General features: G+C 31.9%; 1 protein-coding gene across 1 annotated transcript in view; it reads left to right on the plus strand.

The window, feature by feature from the left end:
• LOC142973911 (tachykinin-like peptides receptor 86C) overlaps positions 1-12,920 on the plus strand; it is a 74,653-nt gene extending 61,733 nt beyond the window's left edge. The window contains exons 10-12 of the mRNA XM_076115946.1: positions 3,236-3,379; positions 5,630-5,697; positions 12,593-12,920. Coding sequence (XP_075972061.1) covers positions 3,236-3,379; positions 5,630-5,697; positions 12,593-12,655 — 275 coding nt within the window. The 3' untranslated portion in view covers positions 12,656-12,920. The remainder of the gene's footprint in view (positions 1-3,235; positions 3,380-5,629; positions 5,698-12,592) is intronic.
• The last annotated feature ends 269 nt before the right edge of the window (positions 12,921-13,189 follow it).

Here is a 13,189-nt window from a genome sequence, read left to right on the forward strand (position 1 = left end):
AAAAGCTTTTGAAAATAATTGTTTTAAATCACAGTTAGTTTTATTACTGTTCTTTCCTATAAAGTTTGATTAGGATTACTTGGCTTTAGTACAATTTAAATAATAAATTAGTATTAACATCATTAAGTTTTCACGTTACAATAAATTAAAAAAATGAATCTGTTATAAACAGATAGATATACAACGAAAAAAAATCGCAATAAATGAAAAAAATCTTCTGGCCAAGGTCTAATTGTAGCCACGTGTATCACGTCTTGAAACATAAAAAGTTATTTCATAACGTTTCAGAATAATAACGGCTTAGATACTGTTACAAGAAATTGAAACTTTTGATGTGACTTGCTTTCTTTATGAACTGGGGACAACATAAAATATTCAAGTACTTTGTCAATGGCTCCGGTTCCATGTAAGCATTTTATAAAGACCGAAAATAGCGTGTTCTTTCCTAGAATAACCACATTATATTCAAATCAACTCATGTAAATGAAAAATAGGTAAACAATTACGCTTTTGCCCGAATGTAAATAATATAATCAGTAAGTATCACATAACAAAAAACAAATACAATCTAGATTTTTTGTAGTTTTCGAACGCCCAAAAGCACAATTGAAAAGATTGGCTTCCAAAGTCACGGCAGTCCACACAGAATCATTCAAATTCTTATTTCTTAAACTCGTTACTAAAACGGCATACATTTTGACGTATTACATCGTATCACGTAAAACTCAGCAAATTGCTTTTCCCTTTCAGTAAAGTATCGCGCTCATATACTACGGGGTTATGAGTTACTTTCCTTCAAGTATTTTTTTACACCAATCTTATCTCCGTGCCGGTGAAATATAGGTTTTATATCTATAAAGAATTCGGAAGAAAAAGTGTTGAGAATAAATTATTGATTTATTTAAGTTCCTTCTTATTCATCAGTATTTCATACTGCAATCAATTAATTTAAAACCAATATGTAATTTTAGAGCTCGACCTTGGAAAAGCCAAATTAACAGTACTCAAATTAATTTCATATTTTTTATACTCTCGAAGGTGAAAGAAACATATTTTTAAGTTGTACGAATATTATTAATATTTTTTTTATTCTTGTAGGTGAAAAAAACATATTTTTAAGTTGTACGAATATTATTTGCATATAAATTAATAAGTTCATCTTCAGACGACAACATATTTTGTTTAAACTCAACTTGCTGTCAGAAAATCTTGTTATTTTTTACGACACCATATTTCCTTTAGATCTAAAAATGAAACACAATTTCTTGCCCTTCTGAAAAATCGGATCAATAAAAAATATAGTTCTAAAAATAACTTCACAACAGTTTTACGATCCGGTTTACTTATAATCTTTTAATAAAAAAAGGTTAAACCCTTAAGGATTTGTTCGGGTAGTCCAGTTGATTTATTTTTGAGCTTAAATATGATACGCACCTTTCATGTCCCTTGATATTTGAGTGGTTATTTCTGAATCTAATTTATAGGTGGGATCAAAGATTTACGTGATAATTTTCCTTTATGTTTTTTGTTAATATAATTTTGTGCTCGCCTGACTATTATTATTAAAATTAGAGTTGTAGGCTATCACTGTTATGTTATTGTTCTATGGCGATCCTACTTTTAAGTTTTATTCCGCCAATAACACAGTAATAATAAAATATTTTAGGTCACATTACTTCGACTGTTAAGGAACCATAATGAAACAAAAGTTAGAGTATTAAAAATTACATTATTGAACTTCAGCTTTTAAAATGACTTTTAAGAGCAATATACATAATATATTATTAATTCCAAACATAATTTATCTATTAAATAGGTATCTTACGATATTTTTGAGACAAAAACGCCAGGTTTTTAGATAAGGTCTATTTATTACACTCTATTTCCGATGAGATGTCACAAAGTTGAAATAGATCGTAGCTTAGAACATTTTCTTTAGATTAAAATAGCGTTACTTATTTAAATTTTAGCCTAAAAAGGAACGCAGATGGTAAATATCATTTCTAGTGACTGTCTGTAAAATTTAAAATGAGTTTGTTTACCTTAATCTAAAATTTAAATCTGGGCGCTTGAATTTTCTAGATCTATATTTTGATACTTTTTATATTTACGATATCATGGTTTTTCGATGAGCAAAAATATTTTTTATATTATCTTAATTCATAATATCACGCCTATTATATCCAAAGGTATAGCTAAAAGTATATAAAATACACCCGCGTCGCGCTTTTAACAATGCATGCTACAATATCCTTTCAATAATATATGTTCAGAACTTACAGTATTTATGAGCAAAATAGCCATAAATTGAGGTCTGTACGATATCAAATTTTATGCAACTGAAAATGCATGAAAATGACCGTACGATATTCTTTTTATAAAAAAATGTATAACACTCTTTTGAACCAAGTTTTAGCTATTATATGTACTCAATAATCACTTTTATTAATTACTAACGCACCTCATGCTACCGACCATTTGCGATTCCACTCACAACGCTTACGAGAGTTGTCACTGCATACAAAGTACCAACACTACTATGTACACGGATGTTAAACTGATTAGCTGATGAACTGAATAGTTACTTTATTTATTTATACTCAGGTAGTTTGTTACAGAATGTTAATATCTATATAATACTTAAAAATCGATTTTATTACTTTATTTCCTTCTATTTTTTTATACATGAAAAAATACAGTCGAATTGAGAACCTCCTCTTTTTGTTGAGGACAGTGAATTAATTAGGATTCAGCTAAACACAATTTTAACAGTGTGATCTGTAGCAAACCAATAAGCTATCCTTATTATATTCCCTATCGAAGTTACTATAATATTGAGCTCTAAAAATAAAAAAATATCTGTGCCTGCCATTCAACTAAAATATTGTTTTCACAACACTTGCACTCAACGCAGGACTCGGTCGTAATCAATCACGGCAGCATTGTGTGATATCCGCGAAAATACCTACTATTTCTAGTCTGATAGCAATCGTGCCTATGACCTAAGCCCTAATATTAGGTTGGACGCAATTTAAGGTTCTATTGAATAAAAATACCGTTATTTCGAGATTTTTTTAGGAGTAAGAGTGGGTGTCCTCAAAGGGCGACATGAAAATACCTCTTTTCGGAAACAAAAATTTTACTGTGTAAAAACCGACTTGCCATGATGTTCTGTAGTAATTTTTTTTGTAAAAGAACTATCAAAATAATCCCCGCGAAGTATACGTCTCTACAGGTATCGAGGAACTCAGAAATTCAAGAGGAAGTGCAGTAGTAGAATGGCAGCGCTCGTCGTGTCGGACGCACACCGACAACCTGTCGCAGAGACCGCTTTCGCTTGCTAGCTGCCCTAGATGTCCGCAACGGACATATTATGATGGTAAGATCGTATTTCCAAATCTACATCATACACATAAATAAATAAATATTTTTCCCATTGTAGGATAGTATGGAGGAGACTATTATGGACTACCATTTGTGGAGTAGTATAGGACCACCCAGTCTCCTCCCGTCATGAGGGAGGGGTTAGGCATTGAGTCCTCCACGCTGGCCAAGCTGGGTTGGGGCTTTGCAAACCTTCAAAAAATGTTATAAAGAACATGATCAGGCATGCATGGTTGCACCACGATGTTTTCCTTCATCGTTAGAACCAGTGATAATTATAATTATTCCTAATACACACATAACTTTGAAAAGTGATTGATGAGTTGCCTAGGGTACTAATTCTCGACCACTTGCATGGAAGCCACAACTTAAACTACTCGACTAGCACTGCTCTCATACATACATACATACATATATAAAATAGAACGTTTCTGTAGAGGTAGACAGAAGTCAAAGAACATTAAAATCGTTTGTTTTCAATATTAATATGTATTGTGCCCTGTATAAAGCTAGCGGTTTAGAGGCGCTTAACTCTGAACTCAAAGGTTTGCGCTAAATATAGGTAAGTTAATTAATGCGTGGGATTTAAAATCTTAGTTGTACATCTGGTGTTAATTAGCTTACCTACTGGTACCTCAACATGCCATTTTATTTCTCCTATATATATTTTAGTATAGGCATGGCTTCCACCCTCGGTCTAGTGCCGTTTATACAGACCAATAAAAAGTCGATTTGATCCTCGTTATTGAATCGTTCCACCTGTATAATCAGTTTGCTGTATAGAAAAAGACTGTTAGAAGAGTAGTGTTGACCAAAACATTTAGGCTGAGAGGTGATATTTATTTATTGAAATTTACAACAACAAGAGCAGTGATAGCCGAGTGGTTTCAATTGACACCTCCCACACAAGTGGTCGGAGGTTCGAAGCCGAGGCAACACACCAATGACTTTTCGAAGTTATGTGTGTATTAGAAATAATTATCACATGCTCCAACGGTGAAGGAAAACATCGTGAGGAAACCTTGCATGCCTAAAACTTGTTTAATACATTTATTGAGGGCATGCAAAGTCCCCAACCCGCACTTGGTCAGCGTGGTGGACTCAAGGCCTAACCCCTCCCTCATTACGGGAGGAGACCCTTGCCCAGCAGTGGGACATAAATGGGTTAAATTTATTATTATTTATAATACTAACATCATTATTCAGTAGATTTCACTTCATGACTAGGCATTCATAAAATACAATATATTACTGTTTGAAACTTTCAAAATAACATGATGATATCAGCATCGAAACCTTTTGAATTCGCAACAAGTCTTGAATAAACAAAAGTTTCTAAACAACATTTGTTTAAACCGATAACGAACTTGCAAACCGAGATTGCATACACTTGGTCAGCTTTCAAGTCTTTCCAGTTTGTTTGCATATTAATTAAAATATGCTTTGTAGCTGTATTGTCTTAATATTGTTTTTGATAAGGTTGTTTAAGTTTTGAACCACATTTTCTCATATTTTGCCGATATTGTCTTAATATTGTTTAGACATAACGCAAACAGGTTATAATAATAATAATAAAATAAATTTAACCCATTAATGTCCCACTGCTGGGCAAGGGTCTCCTCCCGTAATGAGGGAGGGATTAGGCCTTGAGTCCACCACGCTGGCCAAGTGCGGGTTGGGGACTTTGCATGCCCTCAATAAATGCTCTAAACAAATTTTAGGCATGCAAGGTTTCCTCACGATGTTTTCCTTCACCGTTGGAGCATGTGATAATTATTTCTAATACACATATAAATTCGAAAAGTCATTGGTGTGTTGCCTCGGGTTCGAACCTGCGACCACTTGCGTGGGAGGTGTCAACTTATACCATTATATGTTATATGTCATCATAAATCCTTTGTTGAAAATATTTATTGGAATGTTTATATAATGGCTAAGCGGTACAAGTACACTTGTTGACATACAAAAAAACCAGCCACAAAAACAATTCTTCTTCTTATCTTCTTACAAGAACAATAATAGCATAATATATCTTCGAGAAAAAGGCTTTTCTTGAGTCTTGGTGCATTTTGGATTCGTTGGTAAAACAGGCTCTCTAAGGTCTCAGCTCAAACCATTATAATTTTAAAAAATCTGGCTTCTATGTATTAGTTTTATAGTTAAATAACTGCGCTCCGCAACTCACTCGGTGAAATCGTAAAAGTAATTAAATTATTCACGTGTTCATACATTTTTGTTTAACCAGGTTACACCGGCCGTGTTCACAGGCTGACTGCATCTGTCAATCTGATCGAAACGACAAGCAGGCAGAAGGTATGTTTCCATTAAACGTAATTGTGATTTTTTGTATATGTAATTTTATCGTGTTGAAAATGGATATATTTTTTATTTTCAATGTGTATTTTCTTTGGGTGACTTAGGTGACAAAGCGGTCATGGCAAGGTATCCAACCTTGCCATGACCGTTTTGCAAAGGTGTAGCCTGATGGCAAGGTGACTATACGGTGATTTTTCTAGGATTTTCTATCAAACAAATGTTTGTATGTTTGTAAAGTCTCTAGCGATAAATCAGTTATTATAGCAGTAGTTTCATAATTACCTATCTTCTTGTATTTATTATCAAAGTACATTCCATTAAACCAAAGTTACACCAATGTAAACCTCACTCGCCAAAAGAAATAACCCTTATTGAATACCAAAAATAACACAAAGAGAACCGAAGAACATAATAAAAGAAATAAAACTGTAACCTTTGACATCTGAACTTACAAGAGTCGTTTGTCATCGTATAGTCATCAAAGTAATGGAATTGGTGATAAAACAGTACCATGCGAAAATACACCTTATTTTCAAGTAAGACTGTTGAAATTCCAATGGCAGTGTTGTGTACAAATCACCATTTCATCGATAAATATTTTCAAGTAAATTACTCCGTATGATGCATCGGTTTGTAATAAATCATGTTGATGAAGTATTTTGGCTTAAGTACGATATTGTCCGGTGATTTAAGTTCACATTGATAACTTAAGGGTAATACCGGTATTACATGTTTATATAAGTAGAGTAAAATTTTTAGGTTGATTTGAATGAATTAGATTGTCTTGATAAAGAGTCGATCTTTCTCAACGCTTAACTAACTTAATAATAGCTTACGAACTTAATAAAAGTAACGTAATCGCATTGTGGATGATGATTTGAATATGTGATAAAATAATATCAAAACAAATAAAAATTATCAAACTTTGACAATCTTTGACTCTCAAAGATTTCCGATTTATCTAAAAGTTTAATTTTTTTTACTTTAGCTAAGAAAGCAAAACTAAAATGCTAATTAGTATAATTGTGTCATTTATAAATCCGATATTTGCTAAATTCCTTGCCTTATTATGCCTTGCCAGCTAAGTGCTATCAGTAATGAAAGTCTTAATTAAATCTTACATTGTAGTAGAGAGAAAAGACGGTAAAGAATTTCAATTACTATTTCTATTAGTAAAATCTCGTTCCAATTTGAATATTATTTAAATTATATTTTACCATCTTTATCTCATGCAAATTAATGCATGTGCATAGCATAATAATATAATGCAAGTAGGTATTATTTTTGCGTTTATATGCTGAGATCGCAGATTCCGCTCGCTAAGATAACTTTCTACGAAATGTCTTCAAAGAGTGTAGTTTTAATGGAGGTTTTCAAAGTTATTTTAATTCAAAAATATTTTAAAATGAGATGTTTCATATTTTTACACTCCCGACAAAGGTTGATTATAATATAATTAAATAACATTTAATCCTATTGGCGCACGATGGGGGAGGCCTTTGTCCAGCAGTGGACGATTCCCGGCTGAGATGATGATGATGAAATAACATTTTGTTCATATCAGCCAAATCGAAAAGTATTTTACTTGCACGCTTACACCAACACTTCAATTCACTTCAATCAACGTAACTAAAAGTAGGTTTTCTGAGAATATAATCATCAAATTCTGTGTTATTTATGTTACAGTGTTACAGTCAGTAAATCAGCCATATTCAGCTAATTCTTGGTAGCACAAAGTATTTTTAGTCAGGTCTTAAAGAACGAATTCTGCTAATAAAACAGAATGTTTTTACTAAAAATTCAGTCGCTGAGAACTTAGCAAATGAATAATTAACAACTTGTTGCTGAGTTTGACCTAAGACAAGTTTACAAACTTTGCAGTACGCAGAACTTTGAAGATTCTTAGGAAAAAAGAGTCAAATCCTGTAGTTTGTGCTTTCTTTGAATAAAATACTCCAGTTAATACATAAATGTCATACCCGTTTTCTGAAATAAGTAAGTGTCACAAAAAAAATCTTTTTCTTTCAACTTTAAAAATGTAAAAACAATCAGATGTTCATGACATATTCTTAATTATTCTAGAATTTTGTTCAAGTATTCCAGGGCCTAGTCAAAACATACATTAATGAAATGAACGAAAAAACTATGATATAAACGGGATCTATTATCAAGAGTCCTAAATAAAAATAGTATCATTCCATTAATAAACACACTCAACTTTTAAAAAGATTTTTCCCACGAGTAATTTCAACTGAAAAGGTCATACGGAAATGAGCTCATTTTTCATGCAAAAAACAACTATTTGTAGCAGAAAATTTCCAAAAAGCAGTTTAGTAAAGAGCGTAATAAATTAATTTAAGAATGATCATATTTTAGCGGTCAAAACTTAGTAACGAAGTGTTTTAAGGCTTGTTATGAAGAAATTTCGCTGTTCGCCGGCTCGTCTTAGTAAAGGTGTAAAATTCTGACAAGTAAAATACTTTCTCTCGTAAATTGTGTGCGCGAGTAGAGTATCGTAATACTCTGTAAAGCCTACTCATTGAGGTTGTCGACCTGCGGGACAGCAGAGCTTAAGTAAGACGTACCTTGTCGTAAAGAATAATAACTTTTTTTTATTATTGTACGCAGACTTTAATTAAAAAAATAATTTGTGCTTACTGTACATTTAGGGCTAGTTCTTGACAAATGAGTCAAATTATTATTACATAACTTTGAATACAAAATTTTATTACGTGCAAAAAAGTAACAGATATTGTAAAAAGCTACTTTTGCCCACTATTATGCTCAGCCGTAAATATAGTACCTAAGTGTTACATATTTTGGAAACCGAGAAGTACCAATTTTATACTTACAGCTAAATATCATAATAAAAGTTTAAACAAAAATATTTCATCATAAATGTTCACGTAAGACTTCTTATCAGGCAAAGACATTTAACATTTTCTTCGAGTAAAACTCTAGAGCCTAACCATTTAAGGTACTAGGTCTCTCGGCATTTAGAAAGTAAGATAATTGTATAACACTTTGGACACTTTGTTAAATATTGTTTGAACCTGAAATTATATTTTTTGGCCTTTAGTATTCAGGTCTTGAGTCACTTTTATAGTAGTACCTTAGTATTTCGTTGTGAAGTATTAAAGTGCTTCGTATTTTTTTCATGTTATAATTTTTGGCCAGATTATAAGTATTCTTGAGTAAGAGGTAGAACATTATTATAAACAACATTCTAATATAAATATTGCAATATTTTTGTAGTACTTTATAGTATTTAAAAAAAACGTAAAATAGATTATTCAATAACAAAACGCAACAAAAATTTTAATCACTAGACTACCATAATAATATTATCGATAATATTCGTAAGATTTTAAATTTAACACAAATAGGTACTTTATGTTACACTAGCTGACCCGCGCAACTTCGCTTGCGTCGCATAAGATAGAACGGGTCAAAATTTTCCCCGTTTTGTCACATTTTTTATTACTACTCTGCTCCTATTAGTCGTAGCGTGATGATATATAGCCTATAGCCTTTCTCAAAAAGTGGACTATCTAATACTGAAAGAATTTTTCAAATCGGACCAGTAGTTCCTAAGATTAGCGCGTTCAAACAAACAAACAAACAAACTCTTCAGCTTTATAATATTAGTATAGATTCAGATATCACTGTCAATCTGTTCAACTGTACAGTAATTTGTTAACCAATATTGCATCGTTATTCTGTTACGTAGAGCAATCTATCTACGCCGTAGCTAGTCGCTACGAGCTATGACCGTTTTGCTACGATCTATATCACGAGTAGCACACATAGTTTCTTATAACTTTTTACGTATAAGTTTTGTTTGTAAAAAAACCGTGACGTCACGATCGCATTTACTGATTCCATCATACTGGCTTTTCCCTGAACCCACTTTTACAATGCTACGCCGTAGCTCTAGCCTACGAACTGTAGTTTATCTGCTACGATCCCGATGTTTATTAGATTTGCATCTCATCTATAGACGTAGCGTATGCAAGAGTATTGTCACAAAATGGCTAGAAGGCTTTAGACTACGCTTCAGTAAGCTGTCTGAATGTGTGTGTTTCTGATAGACTGAACTTCACGAAATATGTGGGTATCTAGGTATTTGCAATATACTGTACCTACTATTCTTGCGACATGTCATTTAATTTTTGAATGAAAAACGTGTATGCAAATTGAATAACGAAAGTAATATGCTATTTGCTGGAGAGAAGAAAAAATAGGTTTTCTTTAGAATTTATGCAAATTTTTTTTAGTTAAAATGAATCTCTATTAAACATAAGAGCTTACGATTATGTTTTTTGTGCGATTAGTAGTTAGATAAATGTCTGCTGTGTAATATTAAAGTTGAGAACTAATGTATCTGTCTTAACTATAGAAATAAAACTCAGCTACAATTTTTTAAATTATAAAAGCAATCTGCAATTTGCTAAAATGTGTGTTGGGTGGCGTAAATTACTTTGATGTAACTGCACAAAAAATATTTGTGCTTTATTGTGCATACATACATTCGCATATATTATATGCATTCATATTGTGCTGCTTTTTTAATAGAAAAATGTTTGAAAGATTTTTACCGTTGATTATCCTTACTGTCCTACAAATGCACCTCCCACCGAAGTGGTCGATGGTTTAAAATTTGACGCATTACATAAATTACTTTTAGGAGTTATGTGTATTAATTAAAATAATTATCACTAGTTTCAAAGGTGGAGGAAAACATCGTGACAGTTCTTTGCTCCAGTTCTTGAAGGTATGCAAAGTCCTAACCTGTCCCTCATTACGCGAGGATACCCACCCGTGCCCAGCAGTGGTACAGCAATGGCTTAAAATTTAAGCTCTGATTATAACTACAACAACAGTGTTTTGTATATTTCACTGATTGACATTGTCAAAATGCAGTATAAATAATCAGGGCTAATACAACGTTTATTAGTAAGACAACAAGTTTGCAGAAACTCTTGCTACCTTGCTACTCTCTATTTATGAAACAAACTGTAAACAAGTTTGACGCAAACAGCTGTCATGTTGATTTATTGCAAATAGAAGTTCCGATGCATGTGAAACAAGAATCTTGAAACAGAATATACAACTAAGTTTGCAATACGATATCGAGTTCTTCATATGACTGAATCATAATATTATGTTTACTCATATTTGGTTATTAGTCCATTATAAAGAACTTACGTTCAGGGTTGCGTTTTTAGAGGACGAAAATTATATTTTCAATATGTAGTAGGGAGTCAGTATATTATTAATTTGTGAAAGAACACTAACACACAAAATAATTATGTTGCAAACATTTTGACCTCAAATAAAATATCATACAATATTCCAGTACCTGTGATTGAAAGTCAAAATATATTTCAAAACACATCCTAAAGGGTCATGTCTATACATACATATATGGTCGCCTTTTTCACTTTGGTCACGTAACATGAACGTTTTAAATTGAGACTTTCTTCATAATATAAATAAAATACAGCAGTAGCAGTTTAGCACTAATGCATTTTTGATGACAAGAGAAAGTACACGTAACGGCACGTGCTGAAGGCACGTGCATTAATTTGGTTTAATGTTGAAGTCGTAGTAAATCTTGTAAGTTATGTAAATGATTTATTCAGTAGACTACACAACTTTATATTTATAATAATATGGTATTAGGTATACTTGACTAAACTGTGAGTAACTAACAAAAAACAAAATATTTACAATAAAAAAATATATATATATAAAAAAATCTTGTGAGTATGTTTAGGTTGATTCGTTGAAAATGCCTCAAGCAATAAGTCTGCTTGTAAGTAGAATTTTGTTTATAAAGTTACAAAAGTAAAGGATGAAAAGCTAAGTAGTCTTTTATAGCTGCATCTTCGACAGTTACGTTAGTCGCGACATAGTACAAGAGGAATATAATCGTATTTCCTTAAATCGAAAGAATATAATCTTATTAGTGCAAATCTACTGATCAATACCATTGAATGGTTCTGATCGATCCTTGATTGGCCCGACCGTGCAGATACTATCGGTCTTTGTCGAATAGTTTTCCGCTCTACCATCAAACGACAAATTATTGGATCACCTTATTAAGAAATTTTGAAAGTATAAACATGCTGTACGTAATAAAATGTATGTCTTCATAATTTTATTAATTTCTAGCTAATTATTGTAATGATGCTTCCCTGAATTAATCACAGTTACCGAGCGACCTGTAATTAACAGCTAATAACAGCCAATTGACATTATTATGTACCTATTAATTAGTTTCTACGAACAATACAGTATCATTGTACTGTGTGTATAATTATACATCTTACGATTCTAAAAAAGGGAAAAGAAAAAGTTTGTTTTTAGATTAACCTTGTTAGATGATTTGGGCTATTTATTTCGTATGGTATAGTTTAAAAAATGGGCTTAATTAATTTTCTTAAGTAGGCACACGGTCGTAGTAATATTTATAAATATTATATCAAAAAGTAGTTGTAACAAATGAGATAATATAAAATTAAATGTACTATGAGTACCTACTACGTAGTCCACTTTCTTGAAAATATGAACTATATTTTAGATCGTTTGTGGCACCTATTTTGTATACCAAACAGTGTTCAAATAATGATAAAATGTATTTTTTATCGCAAAGACAACTCCCGTTTTAAGACATGCTCATCATATATCGCGGAGACAACTTAACAAACATACAAAGATCGGTCACAACATACTTAGACCTGAACTATTTGTAAATTGCACAAAATATTATTTGTTCTATTCGGGTAAAGCACATACGACCTCTTAACGCAGTGGTAGCTCAGAGGATCGTTACTACTTTAACCTGTCATAGAATAATATTGTTAATATTGTGTTTTCTTTGTTACAGCACACATTCACGGGTGGAAAGTGTAAATTTGAACAAAACAGTGCTCGCTATGACTTCTGGTGAAGTATTTTATAATATCAGTGTAAAATATATTTTAATTATGAGTGTAAGTCAACGTTCAGTGTATAATAAATATCTAATAGGTAAGTAAAGGATTTGTATTTCTAGCTATGTGGTATTAATAAAAGTATAATTCTTAATATTGATGTCTTAAAATGGGTATTTTTTACCCAAGATTGGAATAAATTTGGACCCATCCGGGCAAGTGATGATTTATAACTTCAGGTAATAATGTTATTTTATTTTCATAATTTTTGTAATCACAATATAAGTATTGAATTTATTTATTTTAGTGGGACCTTGGCTTTAGTAAAAGAAGCATAATTTTTACGTGTTAAGTTAACATTTAAAAATTATTTTGACTGGTACAAATAAATTCACCCATTCAACACATATTAAGACAGATAACCGCGTGTTGTTTCGATACTTGCTTTAATATAATATTAGCCACTTTATCTTTCTGTTAGACTATCCAATACTTATCTAGAAACTTTAAACTGGCTTTTATTCTAGTATGTTATGAGAAAATCGCCTCAA

Source organism: Anticarsia gemmatalis, chromosome 6, assembly GCF_050436995.1.
Source record: "Anticarsia gemmatalis isolate Benzon Research Colony breed Stoneville strain chromosome 6, ilAntGemm2 primary, whole genome shotgun sequence".
NCBI lineage: Eukaryota > Metazoa > Arthropoda > Insecta > Lepidoptera > Erebidae > Anticarsia > Anticarsia gemmatalis.